This window comes from Seriola lalandi, unplaced genomic scaffold, assembly GCF_002814215.2.
Source record: "Seriola lalandi dorsalis isolate HSWRI2012SDOR001 ecotype SW California unplaced genomic scaffold, Sedor1 jcf7180002054606, whole genome shotgun sequence".
NCBI classification, from domain to species: domain Eukaryota; kingdom Metazoa; phylum Chordata; class Actinopteri; order Carangiformes; family Carangidae; genus Seriola; species Seriola lalandi.
The window spans coordinates 1,202,114-1,215,496 of record NW_019525159.1 but is presented as its reverse complement, the minus strand read 5'-3'; the positions used below and the strand labels follow the sequence as shown (position 1 = coordinate 1,215,496).

The 13,383-nt window shown below is 40.5% G+C and overlaps 1 protein-coding gene across 2 annotated transcripts; it reads left to right on the top strand.

Annotated features, from left to right (window-relative positions):
* The first annotated feature begins 220 nt into the window (after positions 1-220).
* Positions 221-12,633, top strand: lhx3 (LIM homeobox 3). Of its 2 annotated transcripts, none has more exons than XM_023419470.2 (6): positions 221-779; positions 6,018-6,189; positions 6,332-6,534; positions 8,383-8,534; positions 9,779-9,950; positions 11,337-12,633. In XM_023419470.2, the coding sequence occupies exons 1-6, from the start codon at positions 710-712 to the stop codon at positions 11,768-11,770; spliced, it is 1,203 nt and encodes a 400-aa protein (XP_023275238.1). In that variant the 5' UTR covers positions 221-709; the 3' UTR covers positions 11,771-12,633. The 2 variants fall into 2 exon arrangements, with proteins under 2 accessions (XP_023275238.1, XP_023275236.1); XM_023419468.2 differs by lacking the exon at positions 221-779 and adding an exon at positions 3,220-3,540.
* The last annotated feature ends 750 nt before the right edge of the window (positions 12,634-13,383 follow it).

The window sequence follows — 13,383 nt, the reverse complement described above, 5'->3', positions numbered from 1 at the left end:
AGAGACGCAGCGATGGAAACGCATGACAACAATGTCCCGAGCAATGCCCAATTGACCCATTGTGCGCCTTGAAAGACAGACACGTGCACCACAACATAGATAAGGAGGAGAGAGACAGAGAGAGAGAGGGGAGGGCAAGTGTGTGCGTGTGGGTGTGTGTGTGTTTGTGTGTTTAAAGATAGCCACGGGGGATATAGGAGCAGCACACACGCCTCCTGCCTCTTTAGAGAAACTCCCCCTTTCAGCACCCTGGACAGAGGCAGCGCTGACCGCCGCCGGTTACTTCTTTTAGTTGAGGTAAAGTCGCCGGGCTCACAGTCACACAGTGCAAGTCAGCTGACGCAGCTAATGGTCAAGACACTTTTCCACTGCCGCCCGCCCCTCGTCTCCACCTCATCTCGAGCTTATCAACGCGGACTCAAAGAGCAACTTGATGAATATTCAAAGTTTCCGTTCTCGGCGCTTGACGACAAGAAAGAGGTCGACGAAGGTGCCTTTTAACCTTTTCCACAAATCAAGCTACCATCGACCAGAGCTCAACTCACTCCTGAGAGGATAAATCGTCAGGAAAGTGCGGGTTTGAATCCACCGTCTGCACTCAGTAGCTTATAAGTTGTTGTTTTTTTTGTTTTTTTTTCAACTGTTAAATCAAAGGTGTGCGTCTTTCGGCGCCGTTTCCCTCAGTTGGAACATCGGAACATCTCCAAAAATGTTGCTTGAACACCCGGGTTCAAGTTGTCAAAACACCGGAAATTTCTCTCGGTACAGTTCAGGCCAAGGTAAGAAACCGGTTTGATTATTTTAACTGTGCTTCATCACTTGTTTATATTTTTGCTTTTTGCCAGGGGAAGAGCGTCCATCAAATACAGGGAGCACTGAGTTTTAATTGATGTCCTAGGGTCCGTGAATTGGTCACAATTAGGCGTGAAATAGAGGATAATGCAGCGCAGCAGGACGGCAGGTGGTTCTTGTTTTGCTGAGTGAACTCTGACAAGCATGAAATGGACGTTGTGAACTGTTTGTATTTTATTGTGAAAAGCAGCCACACGGGCTTTCACATATGATCTGATGTTTGAGAAGTTTCGATAATAACACATTAAAGGTGCAGATTTTTGAAAAGTTGCAGAACCCCCCCCCCCCCCCCCCCTTTATATTATTTAACACATGCTGATGTATATAGAGTTTAGAGGCGCATCTTTTGCGCTGCTTGTGGGAGACGTTATGAATCTGTAATGAGCCTTCATTGTTGGCGAGTCACACCAACAGATGTTATGCGCGTGCTGTCATTTCACACCGCCGCCTGGGGTTGTCACGGGAGTGCAGGGAGCAGAGTGCAGGGATATGGAGAGAGAGAGAGAGAGAGAGAGGGAGAGAGGGAGAGCACCGGACCCACTGCGGCGACAGCAGCCTCTCTGCGGCTGCACGACAGACTGCCAGCAGGCTCCCACCCCGCACTCCACTGAATGCTCCAACAGGTGTCACATTCCTGCCCTGACAGGTGGGACACCGGAGGTTACCAGTAAAGGTGGTAATGGAGTCGGAAATAGTGGTCCGATTCTAAGCTTATTGATTACTGATTTGTGTAAATATTTAGTGGCATCCAAAGAAGGGGAAATTGCAAGTTTAATTTTTTTTTTGTTTGGACTTTTTACTGGAATAAGCTTTTGCGTTATTCTGGTAAGTCGACGATCATTGTGTCTAAGGCTTAACACGAAACTACATTTTCAATTATTTCTATTTTAAATAAATGACGTGGGAGCTAAAGGGAAGAGGGGAAGATTAGATTAGATACCCAATTGATTTTAACCAAATTTAAAAATTCAAATTGGAAAAAAGAACTTTAAAAGAAAAATTGTTTCTGATCAACCCTGTGCTTTCTCTAACTGACTGACCATTACCCTGATGGCCTTTTTATCGCTTTGTTGTCGCATTACTGTGGGCCTCACCCCCTCAAAAGTAAGCGATCAATATGACATAAAAATTATTACAAAGCTGAAAAGTAAGAGGGGCACCCATGAACCCCACACCTCTCTCCAAAACGCCTTTCATATACTGCTGAAATACAGGCAAATAGGACATTGATTTTAGATTCATCAGCGGCCCCGGTGGCTGTGGCACTACCCGTGATTTCCCCAGGCGCTCTTTTGTGCCAAAGATCAGTGTCAATAAAATTCATTGGGGTGTTGGCCCGATCAACATGTTATTGAACAGCCAATCTCTCCCCTAAATAAACACTTGTCTTTGAGCACTCAACACACACGAGATGCATGCGTGCGTGCGCGTGTGTGTGTGTGTGTGTGTTTAAAATATTCAAAATCACTTATTTAAAATCTGATCAGATAGAAGGCCTATAGGACCACTAGATTAAATATATTAAATGTATTTCTGTTGTTCCTTCTTGTACGACTAAAATTACCAAGAATAATAATGGGCTAATAACAATAACAATAATCATCGTCATCATCATAATAATAAACAGTTATATTTTTAGCTTTAACAAGTGTACAAGCACTTACATTTTTTCCCAAACTAGAGCAGATATATATGAGTTAAAGAATTAAAGGGCCATTGCTATACACAATAAATAAAGAAACTGATCAAAGCAACAGTCCAAGGCAAAGATCTAATCAAGACTGTAGTGTTTCCTTAGGGCCTAGTCTTTCCTTTACGCGTGGAAGTACTGAAATCTTTAACATTTCCCTCACAATGTTCTGCCCATGGACGCATGGTTTGTTGGGCTTCTAGCTCGAGACAGTTTTACATCCTTCAAGGTAGAGCAATACAGAAACTGTTGCTATATTTTCTAATACTAATTTTTAAAAAGAAAAACACTGTGTGTATTTTTCGTAAAAAAAAAAAAAAAAAAAAGTAATTGCCATCATATTGGTCAATTGAATGGTGGGAATACTTTCAAGAATAAACTATTATCGGATTATGATCTATTATCAGAGTTGGAGAAAAGTAGATATTTCCAATTCAAACTCCAAAATGAAAGGCGGAGCTGCAGGAACTCAACAGTTTTTTATCTTTCCTTGATGTCTTCTTGTTTGAAAAGTAATACGCTACAATAATGTAACGCGTCTCTGAGTAACGTTACTACCCAGCTCTGAAACTCTATTGGCTTTTCCCCCTCTCGCTCACCTCCTTGTTTATTCCTCTTCCGGGTAAGGTGCCTCGGTAGGTGATGTTAATCTATCTCCTCTGTCGCCCGGGAAACGGCGCAGCGTAATCCTGCTCAGGCTCCAACACACTGAAGCATAAAAAGCAAACTCCACCGAACAGTCGCGCGTTTGTGCTCGCTTTTTTTTTTTTTTTCTTTAAATTTTGGTGGCTCGTGCTATGACAAATTTGACACAGTAGACTTACACCTGTCCGGTGTTTGAGTGCGGATAGATAACAAACAAGACAGTTTTGCATTAATGTGAGCCTAAAAATCATGAGCAATGGATGGACATGTTGAGCGCAACTCTCCAAAAGAGGCAGAAAATAACGCGGAGATGCTCCTGGCTTTGCTGTCGCACGGTGAAGAGCTACGGAAAGGTAACGGCGAGACTAAATATGATCTATTTATGCATTTTATGTTTTTATTACACATATTAGTGTGTAGCCTATAACATTTGATCTTAGCATACATATTGGACTTCGGTGTTTTTAAATGGGCCTTTAAGTGTTGGCTGTTGGACTAATTGCAGTGTGTTGATTATCTCTCCACTTTGTTCAATAAGAGTGTGATCATAACTTATAGGTTATATATACTGGATTACGGATGTTACAGCTGTGCAGTCGTGTTGATTTTGGGGATATTGTCCTGTCACGCGGATCAGTCTTACAGCAGCTGAGACAGGGGACATGTGCCATGTTCCTTTGCTCCAGATCTCGGCAATGGAACTTTTCAGGCATCAGGCGTTAACATAAGATTCAATCTAATAACCGATCGAATTTCGATCTAATTCGATATTTAGCGCATTGTTAAGGATAACTCAGGCTTAACTCTCTTCTGCCACCATCTTAATAACAAAAAATGGTTTTACGCATTTACTCTGACATAAACCTTTGTTATTAAGATTCAAATGCAACCACATGTAAGGCAAAAGGTTTTTTTTCTATAATTTCGTTACGGTTGTGTGTTTATGATCACTATAATCATGCCTCCACCTTTTATTTACCCATACATTGTCCTTTTATGAACAATTACGAGAAGGATGTTGGAGTGACCTGCTCCAAAAAGAAAAAAAAGAAAAAAAATCCAAGAGATTTCGATAGGGATTTTGCAAGCATCTATAATTTTAATATTCCAGCTGGGCCCCAGAGAGGTGAGCAAATTGCTTGGACACCTTGTTGGTTTGTACCGTGAGACTACAGGCCGCAGCTCTCTAGTTTTACAGCGCCGCGTTGAATTAATGATGACCTGGATACACCTGTTCTAGACGTGGCTCCCACCGCACTTGTGCAAGGCTCGCATGGTGATGCCAGAAGAAATGGTTCGTTAATGTTTCATGGATTGTCCGCCACAGAACAATAGGAATGCGATTCCTTGCACGGATGGAATATGAAGTGGTTGAGCTTCTTTTAATTAGTAATAAAGAGGCTTGGTCACGTCTTACGTGGCATTTCAGTTGTCCTTATTCTTACTTTGCTTGTTTTGTTTTTATGTTTTTGATATAGAAATGTCTCCGTTGTTGTTGCTTTGAGCGGATTTTGTAAAGTTATGTAGGACAACTAGACATATTGTATCATGAGCAGTCGATCCTAAAATGGTGCTGTACACCTCATCTGGAGATTTGAAACGCCCCTCATCATTTGATTTTTTTCAAATGGATTTTTCTGCAGAACAAATGTGTAAATCAACACCCTGTTTACTTCGAATATTTCTATAACAGCTATTATTAATTAATCACTGAAACTATGAAATGTAAATGATTTCATTATCTTATTATCTCAGTTAGACATATGGGCCTAAATACAATAGTGGTTTCAAGTTAAATGCAGTGGTTAAAGGGGTAAGAGTCTAATGTTGAGCTCATGAAACACTCCTTTCCACACCAAGGACAACTGCCCCCGAAAACGTTAAATGAAAAATTAAACAATATATTTATTTTCACAGCTATATATTCCAAGCTTGTGCTGATTAGGTAACCCGGACATGTTTTGGAAGTTAGTGCCGAATATAATAGTAGTATAGTATAGTATATAATATATAGTATAGTTTGAATTGTTTTTTTTTTGGGGGGGGGGGTTTGTGCAAAGCAAATATGTTATCTGGCAGAGTGGCATGCCCATGGCCCTATACAAGGCTAATAATACTATAATTTGTTTAATTTTCTTTGCAAACTGTCCTTTTCCATCAAAATATTTGTTGCTTGGGAGATTAACTGCAGTGGAAGGTGCTGTCTTTGCACTATTATATGACACTTTGTTTATATCTACATTTAGACAGAAATAACTGTGTTAATAACATTCACAAGTAAGTTGATTCCGGGCGTGAAACAAAATGAGTGATGATGATGATGATTATGTAGTGATGACGAAGGGAGAAAATAACTTACAGTGGTATTTTATCAAATACAAGTCATTATAATTCGCTCTCATACTGAAAATGTTGGAGGATTATTTTAGGCTATAGACTGTTTTATAAAATCGAAATAAAAAAACAATTAAAAAAATACAATAACCTTTTTAAAAAAAGAAAAAAGAAAAGCAAATGTGGATACAATTAGAGAAACTCTCTGTTCAGTTCAAGTCACATATCTCCTTATTGTGGCTCGGTATATTCACGCTGTTGATCTTTACTTTTAGCCATAAAGCCAACTGTTTCCCTATTGAGAGGCTCGCATACTGAAACAGGTGTAACCAGTCACAGATCATTATTTGTAGTGTGCTGCATATTGCTCACAAGAAGCAGGTTCAGTTGTCATTCTGCGTGTCGGTGACAAATTCTCCTCGTGCCATCTAACATCTGTCTCATGCACACTGTACTGACTCCACTGGATGTTCTGACTCCATCATGTCTCCTGCAGAAATCCCAGTGTGCGCGGGCTGCAGTCAACACATCGTGGACCGCTTCATCCTCAAAGTGCTGGATCGCCACTGGCACAGCAAGTGCCTGAAATGCAGCGACTGCCAGGCTCAGCTGGCGGAGAAGTGCTTCAGCAGAGGCGACAGCGTCTACTGCAAAGAGGATTTCTTCAAGTGAGTAAATGTCTCACGGCTGCTTTTAAATATTGTATAAAAAAGAAAATAATAAAAAAAAAATATATATATAGGTTGCTTAACATTATATCGAATAACGTTTAAAAAAGTTATTGATGGCGACCTTGTCATTGTCCAAAAGGAGATTCGGGACCAAATGCGCAGCGTGTCAGCAGGGGATACCGCCCACACAGGTGGTGAGGAGGGCGCAGGACTTCGTCTACCACCTGCACTGTTTTGCCTGCATCGTGTGCAAGAGGCAACTGGCCACAGGTGACGAGTACTACCTGATGGAGGACAGCAGGCTGGTCTGTAAGGCCGACTACGAGACCGCCAAACAGAGAGGTGAGCTGCGGCTATGTGGACATTTCTATTGCCGACATGAAAAGAAAGACATGCGCACTATTTTACGCAGAAAAAAAAAAAAAAAAAAAGGTCCGCACCGCCTGTGATTGCGTCAGTTTACATGATGCGTTGTGTGTCGAGCTGTTTTTAATCACTGCGAATCTGACGTGACAATGAGGTCACCCATAAACTTTGACCCACCTGTGCTAATTGCATCGTTGCCCGCAACCCAATCGATAGCAAACAGTGGAGGCCCGGAGGCTTACACTTGCACTTTGCACTTGAAGGAATCAGTTTTCAATAAGCCTTATCATTGTGTGTGTGTGTGTGTGTGTGTGTGTGTGTGTGTGTGTGTGTGTGTGTGCGCGCGCACAGACAGACAAGTGGATGCAAACAGCCTCTGTGTTACAATAGTCTATGAGAGTAATATATTATTATGTCTATTTATGTTAAGCTATAACAGTTCTTGCATGGTTTCAAATTCAAATGTAAAATAACAGTCACATTTTCTTGACATGCTATATTTGCATTTGATAGTGTGTTTTAGGTACAGTCACTTACTTTAATTATTAGTAGTAGTTAACAGTAATTAAGTCTGAACATGAGAAGACTGTTTACATGTGCAGTATAGGCCTGTGACTCCAAAATCAGTTTTGCTACACAAACGAAAAGACACAGCACTGAAAATCAACTGGAACAATAATGCTCATGCTTCTGGGTTATTATTGTATCCTTGTGTTATCCTATCCACAATCATTTTTCAAACCATAAGCATATTTGCTTATCAAAGACTACAGAAAATATAAATTGGAGATGACTTCTCATAGGGACAATATTTCAATTGTAACACAGTTTGTAAAAAAGTTCAATAAAGACAGATTACCAAAAACTATTATTATAAAAATATATATAGCACAATAAAAATGTTGTAATTTCTTTGTTCCTTGACGGGAAATAATGAAGATTCATCTGAGCTTTAACAACTGGACTATGATTATTGCTATAGATACACAATTTCTGGCCTGATGCCTGTGTATTGCTTTTAGATAGATGTATTTGTAGTCGTGCTGTCATGAAATATTTGATAGCTTTTCAGATTTTTGCCAAACACTGTTGATATGCCCAAACACATTTTCATTAGATCGCTTGTCTAATATCAATAGACGACCAACACCACATTAACTTCACTGAAAATCCCAGCAGCAGCTTGTGTTCCTCACAGGACAGACCGGCCATGGTCAAGTTTTATCTCCCCATCTGTTTGTTTGAATTTACTGCCCAACACCAGGTGCTGATTTATGCAACGAGTTAACTCAAGTTTTCGCAAAAAACACACACGTTTATTTTACTAATGAGAGGGTGCAATTACTTGGGCAGCATCCATTTGGATGATGGTTTTTGTATTTTGCTGTGCTGGCCAACAGACCTGCAGACATGATGCAATTATGCACAGGATGCCAGAGGTTGGTTTATAGGCAGAAGCGAATTTATCCATTCATGTTAAATTAGAAAGTTGTATATTATAGAGGCTGTTTTATGCTATCAGCTGCTGTGGATGTGTGTTTCTATCAAAGATTCTTATGTTACTGACCCAGAATACGCACACACATATGGGAAGATTTCATTCCCCATACTCATATTCATATCATCATAAATCATTTTCTTATTGTGTATTAGAGACAATAATAAATTTAAACACCATACAAAGCAGAATAGCAGAGTAAAAAATCACTATTAGACTATTACCGTATGCTTTCAATATTTATTCCTGACAAAAAGAAAAAAAAAGTTTGAGTCCACATAATAACAGCACTGGCTTACATTGTGTGGTGTCCATACAATTTTCAGAAGCAGACTCGACTGCAAAAAGACCACGAACAACCATCACTGCTAAACAGCTGGAAACGCTGAAGAACGCTTACAATAACTCTCCCAAACCTGCCCGCCATGTTCGAGAGCAGCTATCATCAGAGACGGGCCTGGATATGCGGGTTGTGCAGGTAAAGTGTATTATTATCCATTAAGGGCTATTCCATTAGTGTCCTGACTTCATTATGAAGGGACAATTGTGGCCGAACTGGCACAAGCCTACTGTACGATCAATTGTGTGTGTGTGTGTGTGTGTGTGTGTGTTGGGTGGGAATTTACGGCTAGATTGAGTAAAATGAAGTCCACGTGAAAGTCAGCATGGCTTAAGTGCGAGCTCGTTAACAATGCTAAGAGGGCCCCTCGCATATTGTCTGCTGCTGAGGAGCCTCACACTGGGTGCTAGGTGGTGGTCATATATATTGTTTTATTTGCAAGGACAAAAGTAGAGACGGAAGCCACTAAAATGCTCCTCATTATTCAGTGAAAGGGAAGGGGTGATGGGGGGCTTCACTCAGGGCGGAATATCATTAAGGAGAATGTAAAACTGCTTTTTGTGCTCGTGACTGAAATGGATTAATTTCTGTGCGTAAGATAAAATTAATAAGACACGGGGCCCTTCATTCACTTTGCATCAGATGTCATAAACATTTACAGGAAGTGAGATTTTAGATTCAGTTTAGACCAAACACAGCGCATGTGTTGAATGTTTTCTAAACTGCAAGCAAAAATTTATAGGTCCGATCAAATGCGGTGATGGAGAAATTTGAATAATTTAAGTCAGTGGCACGCTAACCTGTCTGCTCCCCGGGGGTGAGGACAACTTGTAGCTGTCGTGAAGTTAATTAAATGCGTGATAAATCTGGTGCAGGGGACGCTGGTCCCAGGATTACTGTTCAGTGTCACAGTTTTAGTCCCCTGCTTGGACTCATCAAGGCGCGAAATGGTGTCCAGACAGTCCTTGAAAATTAATTTTGTTTTAATGCTTAAAGGCATAATGTGTGCATCAAGGAAAGAGGACTGATTTAGCGGACTTTGTCTTGTGTATGAGAGGTATGATGACTAAAAATAAAAAATAAAAAATACTGGAGGGTATTTGTATAGTCATGTATGGTCCTCAAGACCTGAGAGGGTTATGCATACTAAGCAGATTAATCTAAATTAAATTGTGTTAGAAAGTATCTGTTTGTTTTATTATACAAAATGAATAAGTTGAGGCTATAGTTTTTGAACACGACCAAAATAACAGTTTTTATTTGATGCTCAGACCTAATTTCTCTCATGGAAATTTTAGACATTGTTCTAAATAGTCAAATGTATTTCTAATGTGTCACAAAAGCCATGACCAAATAAGGAATCTTATGTTTTTCCCCTCCAGGTTTGGTTTCAGAACAGGCGAGCTAAAGAGAAAAGGCTGAAGAAAGACGCTGGCCGGCAGAGGTGGGGCCAGTACTTCCGCAACATGAAGCGGTCGCGGGGAAGCTCCAAATCCGACAAGGACAGCATCCAGGAGGAGGGCATGGACAGTGACGCAGAGGTGTCCTTCACAGGTAGAGCCCACCACACAAAATCAACAAAATAGGGATTTTTTTTTTTTACAGCAAGACATTTTGACTTGTCATAGGAGGAACCCACTAATTCAAGTGTCCCATTAAGCTGTGACAGTGAGCCAGAGAGCATAATACCAGGACCCTGAAACTGAGGCAGCCACCATTAATTTTATTATTTACACCTGTGCTTTTTCTTCTGTGACACATCAAAATGTCTTCCATGAAAAAAGGCCTAAAGCACAGGTGTAATAAATAACATGCACCATATACTACTCCATTTAGATGTGTCACTGCCTTGTAAGGTGCATACTGGGGGAGCTTAATGGAACACAGCCACATTGTTCTTCATTACACCTGCGCTTTTGCTGCTTTGACTATTTTCGTTTGGTGCAATAAATATAGAATAGCAATGAGAAGTTACTTAATGATGTACTTAATTTCTTAATCAGACAAGAGAATACATTTGCTGGCAGCAGTCATTAGAGAGACTGTGACTTTTTAAAAAGGGGGATTAAAAATGTTTTGCATAGTTCCAAATAATATTGATTATATCCTGAAATGTTTAATGAGCTCTAACAGTTTAACAGTAAGTTTAAATTGTTCTGGCACCTCTTACTTTACATCAAGCCATTGTTATATGACTATGTTTATTATTTTTTGGGCTTCTTATTGTGATGATATTCAATTAAGAAATTAATTTCTAAAGGCTCGGTCACACCAGAAAGTGGTGACACAGCAAAATTTCATCTGTAGTGCATCGTCACAGAATATGCAGTTATAGCAGCTTGGAGGCACAGCAACTAATCATGGTCACGGATGTTTAGCTGGCCAACTACCGTAACTGGCAAGCTAACCGCTAACTCGTTAGCCAGCCTGGAACATGCTAGCACTCTACTGTCACAATAGCTCCCCAAGCTTTTTAAAAATGTTCTCGTTTACGCAACCCCAGCATTTTATTCTCAGGTCATTTCATTTCATTAAGAGCAGCTGATGAGGGTAAAAGTTCTCTAAGCTAGCAAGCATTTTAGTCTGGTTGCTAACAAGACAATAAGTTCACAAAGTGTAATCAAAAGACATAGTACCACTGAGACTCTCATAAGTGTAAAAACCATGTCTCCTATATGAAGGAAAAGAAAAAAAGAAAGCTAATGAATGATCCTTCCTCCATTCTGGGCTCTGGACAGTTTGTTATTGGTTATTGGTGCAAACTTGTTCGTCAAAGTTCATTAAAGTTGAGCTTGATAAGAAATATTTGTGCAGATTTACTTCGCCCCCATTAGCGAATCTGTTGTTTTAATTAGGGGTGTGGTGGCAATCCAAAAACTTATCTTGTCTATTGTGGAAACTTACAAGTGTCACTTTTGCCTTGCTGTCCTTGTTGCACAGATGAACCCCCCATGTCAGACCTTGGCCACACAAACGGCATCTACAGCAGCCTGAGTGAGTCCTCTCCAGCCATGGGGGGCCGCCAAGGGGGCAACAACCACGGCTCCTTCCCCCTGGAACACAGCGTCCTGCCCTCCCAAGACCAGTTCCACGACATCCGCTCCAACAGCCCCTACGGCCTTCCTCAGTCACCAGGGTCACTTCAGGCGCTACCCAGACACCAGCCTCTCATCTCCAGCCTGGTCTACCCCGACTCAGGCCTTTCTATCATGACCCAGGGCAGCGGGCCCGGGATCAACCCGGCCGTGAGGGTCACCATGGGGGCAGCCAACGGCCCCAACTCGGACCTCTCCACGGGCAGCAGCGGAGGATACCCAGACTTTCCTGCCAGTCCTGCCTCCTGGTTAGATGAAGTGGACCATGGGCAGTTTTGATTGGTCGTCGACAAAATATTGGACATTTTTTTCTTTTCCTTTTTCTTTTTGGGTTTTCTGTGTCTTCTGTTGGATTTTAGGGACTGGACAGTGATTGTGTAAAGGACAAGACTATCCTTGGTTTGGATCTCACCAATATCTGATTAACAGGTTGATCAATATCTGTGATCTGGATGGACGGAGGGGAGAGAAGAATGCCCTTCCTCAAAAGCACTTGGCCTAACAGTTATCCTTCACTAAAACTGTATGTAAAGCAAAGAATCTGTCAAAAATGTTTCAGTTTTCAGAAACCACTATAAGCTTTTTTCAGAACAATGTACAGACAGACTCAGAAAGTTTAGACATCAATCATTTGGATTTTCACACACTCCCCCTCCTTATTCTCATCTCCTCCCACTGCTATCCGTTTTCTACAGTGTGTTCAGGTGCAGAATTCAGTTCAACGTTCAGAGTCTTTAAATGTCTGGTTGTTGCCAAATGTCTACATATATAGATATATATATAATGGTTTATCATTGTGGAGACTTTATTTTTATATAAACCCCTTCTTGGACATGAATAAGAACCCAGATATGAGGACTTTGTACATTCTTAAACAGGGATATAGGCAAAAATGTAGATGTTGTCTTAAATGGTACCTAGGGGTCCAATTACTTCTATGCATTTGTGTGTTCTCAGATGTATCTCGTTCGTTTTGTTCTACTGAAAACAACCCCCCGAGGAAGAACTGCTATCGCACTCGGGGTCTGATGTATATGTTTGTTTATGTGGAAAATGTTTTATGTCTTATTTATTCCTTCTGGTAATGATAATGATGATGATTCCTGATTAAATGGCAGGACTTTAATAAATTTGTCACCTAAATGAAAGATGGAGTTCTATCTTTTTTGGCTGGACTACAAAATCATGCATCATATATGACAAAATAACTAATGAGTGTCTTTAAAAATAGCTGTGTACAGTGTTTAAGGAATATAGGATAATAGATTAGATCCTATATGATAATAATGTTTTGGATATATTTTAAGTAATTAGTACAATTTGGAAAGTCCTTGTCAAAGCCAAGAAACATGAGCCAAACAAACCGGGCAGAGTCATCCTTCACATTTATCTCATATCTTAAATGCAGCATCTATCCTATACATTTATCTTGCACATCTATAGCATAACACAGCGCTGATGGTGAAACCAGAGTTCTGCCTGTGTCTGCAAATTGAGTCTCTGGCTAACTACCAACACTGTATCAGGGGTTCAACAGCTCTTTAGTGGAGAAATTTGATGCAGACAGAGAGTCAACTCATCAATTCAGAGATTACTGGGTCTTGTTTGTCCAAACGCCGCCATGGGAAAGGAATCTCCAATCCATTAGTTGAGAAGGGATCAAGTGCCCCTTGTGAATTTCCTCATTTGTTTAGTTATTCAAAGTCAGGTTCAATTAAATAGATTAAATTGTAAAATGTGTGTGTGAGGGCGTGCATGTGAGTGTATGTGTGTATGCGTGTGTGTGTGAAATTGCATGTTTACGTATTTGGTTCTCAGATGACTTGCAATATGATACAGAGACTTTAAACTTTTCAGTTGTACCTTAAATCATTTGTCACATTTTAAAACTT